The sequence below is a fragment of the Phlebotomus papatasi genome, chromosome 3, assembly GCF_024763615.1.
Source record: "Phlebotomus papatasi isolate M1 chromosome 3, Ppap_2.1, whole genome shotgun sequence".
Classification (NCBI taxonomy): domain Eukaryota; kingdom Metazoa; phylum Arthropoda; class Insecta; order Diptera; family Psychodidae; genus Phlebotomus; species Phlebotomus papatasi.
In genome coordinates this window covers 57,478,770-57,493,978 of record NC_077224.1, presented here as the reverse complement: position 1 = coordinate 57,493,978, position 15,209 = coordinate 57,478,770, and the positions used below count along the sequence as shown (strand labels likewise).

At 32.0% G+C, this 15,209-nt stretch overlaps 1 protein-coding gene across 42 annotated transcripts in view; it reads left to right on the top strand.

Moving 5' to 3' along the window:
- Positions 1–15,209, top strand: part of LOC129806972 (inositol hexakisphosphate and diphosphoinositol-pentakisphosphate kinase) — a 54,860-nt gene that overhangs the window by 30,448 nt on the left and 9,203 nt on the right. For 13 of the 42 annotated variants that reach the window (XM_055855882.1, XM_055855879.1, XM_055855877.1 and 10 more), the window contains 4 exons: positions 268–1,306; positions 4,847–5,120; positions 5,772–5,819; positions 11,282–12,424. In XM_055855882.1, the coding sequence (XP_055711857.1) occupies positions 268–1,306; positions 4,847–5,120; positions 5,772–5,819; positions 11,282–12,424 (2,504 nt within the window). The remainder of the gene's footprint in view (positions 1–267; positions 1,307–4,846; positions 5,121–5,771; positions 5,820–11,281; positions 12,425–15,209) is intronic. The other 29 variants (XM_055855895.1, XM_055855893.1, XM_055855894.1 and 26 more) reach the window with 6 other exon arrangements.

The following is a 15,209-nucleotide window of genomic DNA, read 5'->3' as shown; positions in this document are numbered from 1 at the left end:
AAATCTCAATTAAATTATGCTAATGCCCAGTTCCATCTAGCAATTTGCGAAAAGATCGCATATTCACATAAGCTTTAAAGATCAAATTAGTCACATTTCCCTCTATGAGAGATCCTAAAGATCTTTTTCACAATAATCTTTTACGCTATGTAAATCATATTAGGGTAATAATATAGAATCGAAAAATTATCTAAATGCCATGAAATAACCTGTTAGCCAATGTCTTCAATTAAAAAAAAGGATTCTGAAATATTACGACATTTTTAGGGCAAAAAATCGTCTTCATGAATTAATGCAGATCGATCGAGATTTTACTCCAACTGATCGTGAAGCAATAAATCCAGGAAATAGCATGAGTATCAATCAAGCTTTGGATTTTGTGAAGAATCCTGTAAAATGTTGCATACATGTCTGCAGCTTGATTCAATCTCTGATGGCTGTTATTGCCGTCAAGAGGGATGATCCCAAGACAAGGGATGCCATACTGTATCATGGTGAAACGTGGGAATTGATGGGAAGACGCTGGGGAAAAATTGAAAAGGATTTCTCTACGAAAACAAAGACATTTGATATATCAAAAATTCCTGATATTTATGATTGTATCAAGTACGATTTGCAACACAATCAGCATACATTGCAGTTTGAGCAAGCTGAAGAATTGTATATTAATGCCAAGTACCTGGCTGACATTGTTATTCCGCAAGAGTATGGACTGACAGTTCAGGAGAAAATTGCCATTGGGCAGGGAATTTGTACGCCTCTGCTGAAGAAGATTAAGTCCGATTTACAGCGGAATATCGAAGAGGCTGGTGATGAGAGTGTCAATCGTTTGAATCCTCGATACAGTCATGGGGTATCTAGCCCAGGAAGGCATGTGAGGACTCGTTTGTACTTCACGAGTGAAAGCCATGTACATTCTCTCCTCACAGTTCTGAGGCACGGAGGACTTCTGAATACCATGACTGATGAACAGTGGCGAAGAGCCATGGAATATGTTTCAATGGTGTCTGAGCTCAATTATATGTCGCAAATTGTGATAATGCTCTATGAGGATCCTACTAAAGATCCATGCTCTGAAGAGCGCTTCCATGTCGAACTCCACTTCTCGCCTGGAGTCAATTGCTGCGTTCAGAAAAATCTTCCGCCAGGACCGGGATTTCGGCCACACAGTCGCAATGACTCGGTAACGTCCAAGAGTACCAGCGGTGAGGAGGATTCCATGACAACGAGGATTGAGGAGGAGGGAGATGAAGAGACAGGAACTCAAAATACTCCTCAGAATCCAAATTCAGATACAGGAGATTCGGTAAGTGTCTTTTTTATAATCTTTTAATTTATATTTAATATACAAAAAATTAAACATGAACAATAAATTGTTGAAAGAAATAAACTGGATACATCCAAAAATTACGGAGAAAAAAGTTATAATTCTTGGAGAGTTTGAAGTATATTCCATGAAGAAACTTGATTTAACTCAAAAAACTCCAAGTTTGTAATGCCAATATTTTTTAAACTTAACTATAGCAGCGTAAAGATTGTAGATCTCAAAGAAGTTCATTGCAAAAGTTTTTCAAATTAAAGGGATCATCTGAATTATGTGGCCAAAAATTAGTTTTTTTTCTCGCATTTTTATTTGGAAGAGAAAAGAAAACGACTAAACTTCATAAATATTTTATTATAGGATAAGTGTGCCAAATTCCGGTCAGCTTGCAATTTCGGCCACCTTTTTTGTTCATCGAATTTCCATGAACTTAGATTTTACGTACTCTAGAGATTATACAATGCAAAAGAATAACAAAAAATGTAGCTTCGACAAACGAGATGACGTGAAAAGGTATTAGAAGAATTCCCGAAGGGTAAGCAACTATGAGAATGAAGGTGGCCGAAATAAGGCACCAAAGCTATGTCTATATTTTTATTCATTTTAAAATGTATTAAGAATGATTTTAGAGTAAATAAAGACGGTAAACTCTTTACAAGTTTCCAAGCAACACTCTTTAAGAAGAAAGAATAAAAAAATTATTTTGAATTTAAAATATTACATTTCAAACTTGAGACTTTGAAGCTTCCATGCAACTATGCCGAAATATAGCAGACTTAGGTTAAGTGTGCCAAATTTCGGCATAGTTGTATGCAAGCGCCAAAGTCTCAAGTTTGAAATGTAATATCTTTAATATAAATTGATTGTTTTATTTCTTCTACTCAAGGAGTGTTGCTTAGAACCTTATAGACAGTTTATCGTCTTTATTTACTCTAAAATCATTCTTAATATATTTTAAAATGAATAAAAATATAGACATAGCTTTGGTGCCCTATTTCGGTCATCTTCATTCTCATAGTTCCTTGTCCTTCAGAAATTCTTTCAACGCCTTTTTCACGTCATCTCGTTTGTCGAAACTACTTTTTTTTGTTATTCTTTTGCATTGTATAATCTCTAGAGTATGTAAAAACTAAAAATTCATAGGAATTCGAGGAACAAAAAAGGTGGCCGAAATTGCAAGCTGGCCGGAATTTGGCACACTTACCCTACCCTATGTTTATTTTATAAAGTGCTTAAATATTTTTTCCGCGAAAAAGAGATATGCATTACAAAATGACCGACTAATGAGGTAGTTCACTGTCGCAGCTCAGCATAGATTTATCATGGATTGACTACCGGAAAATGAATAGCCTGCAATTCTTGTGTGATTAAAAAAATAAAAAAAAACAATTTTAATATGTGTTTAAACTGAGAAAAATCGAAGGAAATCGTGAATTCGGAACTTTTTTCAGGATTTTAAAAGGAAATCCATTTTTTGTGCAAAATTTTGGACTTTATCATGATGTAAAAAATAGAAAAAGGGGTGTCAAAGTGACCCAGGCTTTGCGTAGTGTTTGAACGCGTGACTTAGATGCTACATCTCAAAGGCACTTTTGTATCATTTACCGATTTCCAACCTATTTGAAACTATCTATAAATCACTCAAAAGATCCCCCAAACAGTTTTAGGAGCAATAAAAATTAGTTATCGGTTATAAACCTGATCATTACCGGTTTATAAACTATTTATAAATCTCTCATAATATTGCCCAATATTAGGGTAAATTAAGCTAATTCAAAACCTGCTCCAAATGGAAACTTTTCGCTACTCCAAATGGAAACGTCACTTTTTCCATGATAAATACAGTACTAAATTATTTATTTATATAATTTTCTAAACCACAGTTTCATTATTTGGTTAATTTTGCTCCAAATAAAGCGAAAATCTATTCATATTCACAAATTATAATTTGTTAATTTCTAACAAAAATGAAAAGTGTAGCTTTTCACCATCGAATTTTTTATCGATCGACGATGTTTATTCGTTTTGTTTAACATTTATGTTATATTTCTGGCTAATTTTAGTTAAATTAAGTGCTAATCTTTATTGTTAACGGTACGTGAAGTTTTCAAATGAAATAATTACCTATTTCAAGAGCAAAAAGGGTTTTTCTGAAGTGTCTGCAAATGCTTCAATAGGAAACCTCGGAAATATGATTTTTTTGGAGAGATTTTCTTATTGTTTTAGATGGGAAAGGAAAAAAAAAACAGGAATAAGTACAAATCCTGCACTCAAGAGCAACTCAACAAGGTTTTGAAAGCCTTTCGTCGCGGTTTCACTTACACTGTTTGTCTCCAATTAGAAACTTTCCCTTGTCTCCATTTGGATTAATATATTCCCAATAGAAGCATTTTACGCTCGCGTATTTTTCTTGTATTTAAAAAGTTTTCAAATTATATTTAAAGAATTTTCACTAAACGGTAGCATTCTAGAAGAGTCAAGGAGCGAATTTATGTAATTCTCTTCAGAAAAAATATGAACTTCATGTGTTGAATCTTCTGTCAAAATTAAAGCGCCTGGAAATGGTTTTGAATTAGGACATTTACCCTATATGAATTTTGATTTCATGAAATTTTCCTGAACTAAAAGGTGTGCAGGGGCCATAAGAGAATCTTATAATAAAATTTATTTTAAAAGATTTTTATATGAAGATTTTAGAAAGTTTCTTTTTACTGCTTGAACTCTATATATACGGATCTCTGTCCAAATCCTGCAATCCAAAATCCCGGATGCCAGAATCCCTGGCGCTAAAATCCTGAATTCTTCTTATTATAATTACTTTATTCCACTCATGTACACTGAATTTTTAAAAGTGCCATATTCTGAAAAATGAAAATTTTGTCGATCGCTGCTCACGGTTCACTCTGAGAGCCACTTATTTACCCCTTGATCCCGTCTGTCCGTTCGGGCAAATTATTGACAAGCATGAACCCGAGTTCATTCGATTATGATTGGATTGTAAACCGATAAGTAATTTTTATGCGAAATTTAATTGTATTGCTTCTAAGTTATTTTGGGCAAACTTTTGAGTGAATCATAAATCGGTTCAAAACGGTTGTAAACTGGTAAATGGTGTGAAAGTACCTTTGAAGTAATAGTATCCAAGTCACAATTTCGAGAACTTTTTAAAGCATGGGACGCTTTGGCACCCTTTTTTCGTTACAAAGTATTTCGATCGACAATGTAACTAATAAATTTGTTTAGCAAATTAAGCATAATTAAAAATGGCATATTTTCCAATTAGTGCTGATTATCATTATAATTGCCACAAAGTTCTTCAATATATTTTTTGGGGGATAAAAATAGTGAAATATTTATTCACCTAAAATATTTTTGGATATTATCCAAGTGTCTCTCAATAATTTTAATTGTTTATACACTGTGTGAAATAATGAATATTGGATGAATAGTTCAGTGCAAAAATAGCTTCTTTAATAGAAGTTTATAATTATTATTCCACCTACATTGGTGATTTGTGTTTTGCAGAGTGCAAGGGGATCTAAAGGTGATAATTCACCATCGGAAATTGCTCCATTGCATCAATTTAATTCGTCAAAAATTAAGTCTTCTGAACCTATTCCAATTGGATCGTGTCATACAGTTTCGGGTCATGAGGCAATGGATTTGGCCAAGAGATTGAGCAAAGAATTGGCTTCTCAGCAACAAATACAGGGAGGATCACTTGGTGCAACGCGTTCAATGAGTCCGGACACGGAGCCAAGATCACGATCGTACGAGACAACACAATCAAAGCCAAAAGGTAAGGTTTTTTGTAGATTTTTTTTAATAAAATATTGTTATCTTTTTTATATGTCGCAATGACAAGGGATTTAACGCCATCATCCTCTGTCAAAGTTTTATTTTCTTTATTTTCTTAATAATGAAAATAACCATTTTTCCTCGCTTTAAAGATTTTCATCATTATTTTCTCGGAAATAAACTGACAAGTTCTTATTTTTCTAATTCGATGGGGAGAAGAAAAATAAAGGGCGATCATAACTTTTTAATGTAAAGCATTTTACATCCGTTTATTGGTTTAATTGGCAGAGAGAGAGGAAATTCATTGAAAAATAATATGATGAATTTTTTAATCAATTAATTGTCAATCAACTGCATGTATGTATAATATGTCAATTCAATAGCTTAATACCCCTTATCTATGAACCTAATTCTTATGCTCTCTCACAAAACATTTTATTTTTCATCGTTTTTTATTCCTTATTTAAAAACTGTAATCATAAATTTATAAGTAGCAATGCCCATTATTTTTTTTTAATGAATTTGTAGAAAGTATTTTCTGTATAATTATTTTATCATTCATGCCATTTAAGAAACTCTGAAAGCCCTCTTTTTTCGAAAAGGGAACAGACAGAAAGCTCTCATAGTCATTAATGTTGAAATTCCCTCTTAGCTGATCACTATCCGCGATACCAAAGTCTCCAAGCGGTTAATGACGAAGGTAAAAACAAAAATCGTGAAAATCATCTCATTTGATGGTGCATATTTTCTTGTCATTTAATTTGAAACTTTTCTGTTCATATTTTGCTAAAAAATTAAAAAAAAAACTGACCGACAAGTGATCAAGAAACCATTTTTATATAAAACATCTTAATTTCTCTTATGCTGGAGGCTAAATATTGACATTTTCTTATTTAAAAATGCATGAACTACGACAGTCATTACTCAGACTTTTTGCAACAATTCGACTATAAAATCTTTTAATATATTGCCTTGGTTATTTATTTATTAGGCACAGGACTTATAAATAATTAAAGCAAAACTTTTTGAAATAGACATGAGGTTATGTTCCAAAGTGAGGTTATATTCGAGTTAACATAACCTAGAAAAAAAATTATACTGTTTGGTTAGAACTAGTTTTTCATATTGAAGGAGATTTCTTTCCAAATGTCTGTTTTGGAAATGCAATGCAATCAAAAGTAAAACGATTAAATATAAAATGAAAACTAGAATGATTGCAAGGAATATTCTAAATCAGGTATAAGAATATTTAAGGTTATGTGTTAGTCATTCCGAGGTTGTCTGTAAAGAATCTCAGCTACCATAAGCTTATTTGGGCTTATCACTAGTCATTTTCTGTTTTAAATTTATTGCATTGTCTAGTTTTCAAAATATTCAACACAGAATTTTCGAAAATCCATTTTTCGATTCGCGGACCTTCGATTAAATCCCATAATATTTTGGTGTTCGATATGGCCGATACGGCCATTTGAAAATTCAATTTTTGACCCTTTCTGGTGTCAGGGGAGTCGAGGGGATTTTGTCAAAACGTGTAGATCCAAAATTTTGGGCCCGATCTGACGAGATCGAATTTCACCTCGGACCACAAAAGCTGAGATTGAAAAGAATCTCAACTAAAAATATCTCGAATCATTCGTAATAACATTTTTTTAAGTTCAAAGAATAAAATGATTCTAGGGAGGTACTTTCTGAACTGATTCAATCGAGTTTGTATTCGTTAGAAAGGTCTTGGAATCTCCTGCGACTTGGAACTGGGTCTGATTGATTATGAATATGAATCAATATTTAATTTTTATCTGAAATGTAATTTGGTTGCAATCGGTTGTGAACCAATAAACACTAAAACGCGTGTTTTCTGTGGCAAACTTACGAATTTATAGTGCTAAGAAAAGTTGTATTACAATTTTGTTACTGATTGTCACTTTAAATCCCTTTCTTTCTCAAACGTTTTGCATGTCTCTGCCAATCTTTACAACTCAATTTGAATTGAACTAAATTGTATTTGTTGTGATATTGTAAAGAAGTAGAAGAAGAATGCATAGGAGCGGAATAGACATATGTAAAACATTTGAGAAAGAATAGGATGTGAATTTAAAATTTAAAAAATTTTTTGATCTAAAAAGTGAGCCGGAGCCATCAAAGATTGTGGCTTAAAATGTTCCATTCAAGAAAACCTTAAAGATTTAAGGGGTTATATATATCTACTAGAACGTCAAAAATTAATGGATTTATGTATTTTTTTGTGATTATTAGTGAATCAATCAATATGAAATTTTTAGACTACGTATGTCTTGAGAAAATACATTTTTTTATTTCAATTTTAAAAACATAATGATCATAGGCAATATATAGTAAGCGAAATGAGGGTCGATTTTTTTAGAGGCGCTTCATAGCTAGTAACAGAACTCAAGTAATTTTTATTTGATTGACTTGAAATTTCCATAGTAGCTGCAAAGAAATAAACAACATTAAAAATCATTATTTATTAAATATTGATTTTCACTATTTTTGTAGCAACGAAAAGAAAAAAACACGATTTTAAATCGACATTATTTATTTATAAAAAATGTAATTGTTTATCAAACTTGAAAATCCTGTTTCTCTAGAAAATCAGTTTAAGCATACCCTGAAAATTTCAAGATAACCCTTTACGGACGATTGGAACACCAGTCAGTGTGTCATAAAGAAAATAATTTTTCCTAACTACCTAAAGTTATTTTTTTCCCTATGTTTGAACGTAACTGCAAAGTAGAAGGTTGAAGGAATCTAGGATATTTTTTGGAAGTCTCCAGCTATTTGCTATATAGTAAATTTTTGAGCTAAAAAATTACGAATTTTTAAATTCTCATAATGAAAATTAATTTTAAATATTTTTCATAATTCCAATTTTTTTAAAGCAAAACTATTTTGGGAAAAGAAACTACAATATTCAAACATAATACTTTTCATTAGATTGAAAATTATTATTCATTAGTATTGTCAAAAAAATTACTTAAATTTTTAGGTTATTTTTGTCCCTATCGTTCATAGAGACAAAAGATGCACCGAATCAGACTCTGTTGGATTTTCTGAGGCCTGATGTAAGACCTTTTACAGGTTTTGTTCATTAGTTTCATTTTTATTGTTGATTTTCGGTCCGCAAAAACTGTCTCGTCGTTAAGGGTTAACCAAATAAAAATTACTCAATTTTTATTGGTAGCCGTGGAGCGCCTCAAAAAGAAAAGAACCTCAGTCAGCGCGCTACTGCGCTACCATATTGCTTTCAAAACCGAAATAAATAAATGTTTTTGTATTTTTCAAGTGGCTGCGCATAATGACCAGCGCACAATAACTATTGTTTGTAAACATATTTTCAAAAATTCCTACAAGAATGACCGAGATAAATAGATCTAGACTGCATTCACTCTCACTCAAATGTCAAAAACATGTTTACAAAACAAAAATTATTGTGCGTTGATCATAATGCCTAGCGCACAATAATTTTTGTTTGTAAATATGTTTTTGACTTTTCAGTGGGAGTGAATGAAACATAGATCTAGTCATCTCGCTCACTCTTTTAGACAATTTTGAAAACATGTTTACAAACAGACGTCATTGTGCGCTGGACATAATAATTTCTGTTTTGTAAACACGTTTTTCACATTTGAATGAGAGTGAAAGAGATCTAAATTTAGTCATCTTTCTCACTCTTACATATACTTTCCAAAATATGTACACAAAACAAAAGTTGTTGTACGTTGGCTAATAACCTCTAAAAATTTCATGTTAATCGCGATTCATCGTCAAAGTCACAATAAAATTAGAAAAAGAACAGTTTATTTTAGGCGTTCTGGTAGATATAACTCTTTAACCTTTTAAGGACGTAGGAAAAATAAAATTTTTCCTACGACCTTATAAAGTTTGTTGTGCTATAAAAAGTCAGAAAAAAGTGATTTTTCTGACTCACAATTCTTGACCCTCTCGTCCTTAAAAAGTTAAGTTAGTTATTCAGAGTTCAGCTCACCTTAAAATCTTCTATATTTAGTGCTTTAAATTTAAAAAAAAATGTCCTTTCGACTAGCTTTGAAATTAAAGAAACCGTAAATGCGTTTGACATATCCACTTCAGCTTGACGAAAGAATAAAAAATTGGGGTTCAGAAAAATCACTTTTTCTGATATTTCATAGCAAAATAAATCTTCAGAAGGCCGTAGGAAACGAACCCAAACGTCCTTAAAGGGTTATTGTATAGTTTTTATTGTATTTCAGTGTCAAAAAAGAAACATTTGATTCTTGAAAATTCAAGATCGGAGATTTCCAATTGACTTTAAAAGGTTGTTTTAAAGGTTCAAGGTTTTCCTAGAATTGTTAGGATTTCTTCAAAATTTGTCATTAAAAGTGAATAACATGGCAAGATTTTGCAAATTCTCGATGAAGTGCCAAAAGTTTGTTTACAAAATGGAAGTAGTTTTGTGTATTTATGTAGTTAATAAATCAATTTTATGTCTTATGTTGTTGCAAATAAAATTTTCTGAGTAATGGCTATTCTATAATTGAGTTCTCTTTATTATCAAGCAAGACATTCCTTTGCTATACCTGCAATTCTTTTTCTATATATCTACCTCAATTTACAAAGAAAAAAATAATACATTTATAGAAACAGTGCTTTTATATTCTTTTATATTACCACAAATCAAAATGCATTTATATTTTTGTACATCATTATTATCACAATTGGCAATTTTATTATCCTTTCAATTGTGTCTTTAGTTTAGAGACTTTCAATATTACTTGTGTTATTCTCTTTAACATATATTTATATTCAGGGGCTATTCAAGAGTATTTTTTATAATTTTTCTTCTTTCTCAACATTTTTTACCCTTATATTGCCTTACTAAAAAAAAAAGAAAAAATTCGACTAATTTAAGGATGTTTCTTTCTGAATTTGTTTTTTGAGGGAAAGTGAAATGAGGGAGAGAGAGAGTGAGAAGACGACTAATGACAAAAAGAAAAAACTTTGTAAAAAAAAAATCAATTTGAAATTGCACATCTGGCCGACTTTTGAACCGTGTCTTTGACCCAACAGATCCAAAAAAAAAAATGAAGGGATGTGATATAAACATTTCTTATCCAAATCATCCTCATTAGATGGTTGAGAAGGTACAAAAAATAAATGCTGTGAGAATGAAGAAAACTTACAAATCATTCTAATGTGTATTTTCTCAAACAACTAATGAGATCAGATTGTTTCCACAAAATCTTTCGTGAGATTATTTTCTCAGAATGTGGATCAATAGTGTCCTAAGAACAAAACAGAGATATGGAGGATAAACAGACATTTTTCAATTCCAAAAAAAGATTTCCCACGAAAAAAAAAGAGAGAAGAAATTCTTCGAGGAAATAAATCCACTAACTGCATGTCACAATTTACTAAAATTTTAAAAAGAAAAAAAAAACTATGAGATGTACTAAAAACTGAATTGTTGTGTCAAATTAATTCATGATAAAAAGTTTGCTGAGTTGATGAGGAATGTAAAAGTTTTAACAAAAGAGTTGGTTGGTTTGAAAAAGTATCCGTTTGCAAGATTAAACAAAATAAATAAATAAATTATTGAAAATCAAGAAGAAGCACAAGAAAATTAAATATATTAATTACAAAAAATAATTATCACTCAAAATTTTTATTGTCTATTACCTCTATTTTCTAATATTTCTTTTTTCTTTTTTTTTAAATCTTTCTTTTTTCTTTCATGTTCCAAAAAAATAAATCACCAACCCAAATTTTACTCGTGTGTTTTCTCCTTAACTTGTTGATTAAAATGTCATATAATAACAAAATATAATTTGGATATAATAATTTTTTTTTGAAAAAAATATCATCATTCACCGCTTGATATTTTGATATCCTTATTCTTTCTCTGTGGATTGATATCCTTTGTGTTGACTATCGTGGTGTTTTAACTTATTATTTTGTATAATTAATTTTTTATTGTTTTTACAAAATTAACTAATGTCTTTTATGTCGTTTTGGAAAAAATATATATTGAAAAATCAATTTTTTAATATAATTTCTGGATTTTTTTAATTGGTTTTATTTTTGGAAAAAAAATCTCTGTAAAATCAATAACTTGTGTATTTGTTATTTTTGGTTTTTTTCTTTTGAAATGATTTCTGTTGTCTGTAGAAGACATGCTAGATGAAATGCCCGGTGCTTTGCCTCCTGTGCATGGTAGAGAAAAGAGGAAGAAGGCATCAGTATCAACGCCACTGTATGATATAAATTCCGCCACAAATGAACTGCCACTGTCGGCAATTAATTTCAAATCAAATCCCACAAGTCCCGATGTGGGAGGTTCAGTAGAGGATGAACCACCATTGTATAGTGTCCGACCACTAAGTGGTAGTCGTATTTCGTTGATGGCCACAAATGAGAGGCCACTGTCGTGTACATGCCTACATCGATTATCGGGGGAGGATGTGGAGTCTCCAGATGCGGAAGTTTTCGTACAGAGACGAAGCACCCTCCACAATCCCGTAACGTCGATGCTGGAACTAGATACAGGTGGCGGTAGTGGTGGTGGTTGTGGTCAGGATGGGATACCAGTGGTGATTGATACTGATGTAGCGTGTGAGGAGGAAAAGAGACGTGCAAATTCAGCACCGGCTCGTCTATGCCTGTGCATGCGTGATGCAAGTAATAGTGCAATTGTTGATAATTTGCCACGCATTTTGGTTGATTCACCATGCGATCCACCAACAACACATGACAGACACAGCGCAGCTGAAAATCTTTATCATGAATTACATATGACCAATAATGGGGGTTCCCTCATATCAAGTCATCTAACAAAATCCATCTCAGATGGTCTCATTAATACTACATTAATGGCATACGATGATACAGCAATTATTGATGAGCCAACAACAATAACAACAACAATACAGTGTGTTGATGTGATGCGAAAGAGATGCTGTGATACTAATGCAAAGCCCCATCATGGTGTCATAACAAATGTGTCCAACTCTCTTTCAACCACACCAACATATAATATTCATAATCATGCATCAACAAAACCCCAACAACACAATTCAGATATCACGGTGACTACAACAGCCGCGTCATCTGTTCAAACGTCATCGTCGAACACAGTGAGGCGTCAACGACACAGCATTGCCGGCCAGATGAGCTATTTCAAAATGTTGGGTTTTGGTGGATTTAGCAAGAAAATGGCCAGCACCAATAGTCTATTTAGCACAGCAGTTATTAGTGGCAGTTCATCAGCGCCAAATCTAAGGGACATGATACCCAGCACGGCATCACCATCAGGTAATTTTGTTTTACAATCTATCATAATCAGATTTTTTTTTACTCTTACCCCTATATGTTGTTTTTTTTTTCTTATTATAATTATTATTTTATAATCTTTTGTATCCCTTTCACATAGAATTTTGTCTGCACTCTTTTAATTCAGTTTAACAGAGTAGATGATCCTTATATTTTTTTTATGTTTCGCCTAATGCTCTCTGTAGCATAAAATTGGCTGATTACCACAAATCTGGTTTAGGGCAGTCTCTGTCTTCATGATCACTCTGCTAAGGTATTCCTCAAAGACGATTATCGAAGAACACTTGAACAAGGTTTTGCAATGAAGTCTAATGCCTTATGGAATCTACACACTAGAGAAATTTATGTCCATATTGAAGAGTTTTTTCTACACTAGCGTAGGAAACTCGCTTCAATACGGACATAAATTTCTCTAGTGTGTAGAGGCCATTAGACCCCTTAGACACGCTTACGATTTAAGCCGAGACACGACTTAGCGTAATAATAATCAAAATAGTGATTTGACTAAATTCCTATCAGTTTCTCACTAACTAAGCCGTTTCCGCCTTAAGTCGAGAGACGAATTAGGCAGAAAGTGATGGAAGTATAATCTGATCATTATTTTGATTAGAATTAAGTTAAGCCGTCTCTCGGCTTAATTCGTAAATTTGTCTAGGACATAAGACAAGGAAAAAGTCGAAATTAAGAGTAACAAATTACGAATTATGGTACTTTGTACTATAAAAGGGCAATCACTCTTACCAGTAAAATCTTTACAGTCAAGAACTCGTCATCTTTACGAAGTTTACACTTTAGGCTATAATTCATGCGAGCAACACCTTTGTTCAATAAGGTACCCTCGATATGAACCGAGTCGGTGTGTTCTAGCTAGTTCATACATTTGGGCGAGTTATTATGATCTCTGGGTGTAATCTACATCTTTCCAAAGCTTAATGTGCTAGACACATTTACAAATACTGTCCAGAGATGATTAAGCTCGTTCATATCCAAGTCAATTTCTGACACACTACAAACCAGACTTAGAATTAACTGGCACTCACAAATCATAAATTTTGAGGGTTTTTATACAGATATTTTTTACTGCTCGAATTCAAAGAGAGCGCAGTTATATAATCGTCTTTTTTTCTACTTGTCACTGTTCTGTAGCTTAAATGGTAAGAGATATCGTTTTCCAGTTTTAGATGACCCCCAATAAAAAAACAATATCTCTAGACGTTTTTCCTCCCCACCCCCTCTATCCCCTCCAAAACCATGTTTTTAAGTTTTTCTCCAAATTGGCCCAAGCTTTTTCAATGATTTTCGGATATGTTTTAGAGGTAGGGTAAATTAAGCTAATTCAAAACCTGCTCCAAATGGAAATTTTTCGCTACTCCAAATGGAAATGTCACTGTTTTCATGATAAATACAGTACTAAATTACTATATTTATATATTTTCTATACCACAGTTTCATTATTTAGTTAATTTTGCTCCAAATAAAGCGAAAATCCATTCATATTCACAAATTTTAATTTGTTAATTTCTCAGAAAAATTAAAAGTGTACCTTTTCACCATTGAATTTTTCATCGATCGACAATGTTTTCCAATGAAGAACACAATGAGGTGACTGTTGTTTATTCGTTTTGTTTAACATTTAATGTCACATTTCTGGCTAATTTTAGTTAAATTAAGCGATAATCTTTATTGTTAACGGTACGTGAAGTTTTCAAATGAAATAATTACCTATTTCGTGAACAAAAAGGGTTTTTCTGAAGTGTCTGCAAATGCTTCAATAGGAAACCCCGGAAGTATGATTGTTTTGGAGAGATTTTCTTACTGTTTTAGATGGGAAAGGAGAAAAGGCAAAGAATAAGAACAAATCCTGCTCTCAGGAGCAACTCAACAAGGTTTTGGAAGCCTTTCGTCGCGGTTCCACTTCCACTGTTTGTCTCCAATTAGAAACTTTCAAAGTTTTTAAATTATATTTAAAGAATTTTCACTAAACGGTAACATTCTAGAAGAGTCAAGGAGCAAGAATCATTGACATAACCTTCATTTTATCTCTACTGTTCTACTTCAAAACCAAAAAGGTTTTGGAATTTATAGTGAGTCTCAACTGGCTCCAATTTATTATAAAACGATGACTAATTTTTATCAGAAATTTAACAGATTTACTTACAAAATGGTGTAAATCGATTACGAACTGGTAAAGAGAAATTCTGCAATGGAAAAAAGTTTTCTAAATACTTGAACTGGTGCACACTATAATTTTCCTCATGAATTGGACCACTAAAGGAACTTAATTAACCCTCTAACAGTATTTTATTTATTGTGTGAAAAAAAGTTGTAAGAAAATGTTTTCTAGGATAATTTTTGATCCAATAAAGTCCAAAACTCTTATTGCTTCTAAAATTCTTATTTTTACTTTTTTCAATTTTTTTTTAAATAAAATATACAAAGTAGAACGACATACATATCTTTCAGTAAAAAAATAAATTTATTTTAGTCAGATAACTTTACCGTGCTATCACACTAGGATTTTTCCAATTTGTAAATTCAATTTAATTTTCAGGTGACTTGCTCACTTGTGTTATTTTGCAAGAAAAATCATTTGAATTGATAGATTTTCGCTTATTTATTGATATAAACTAATACTTGGCCAACCAAAATGTGTTTGAACACGCATAAATAGCATAAATATGGTTGCTCATTTAAATTTAAATTCAGCAAATTAAAATGTTAAAATTGCTCATTATTTTAATTTTATTGCACTTAAACAAGTAGCATT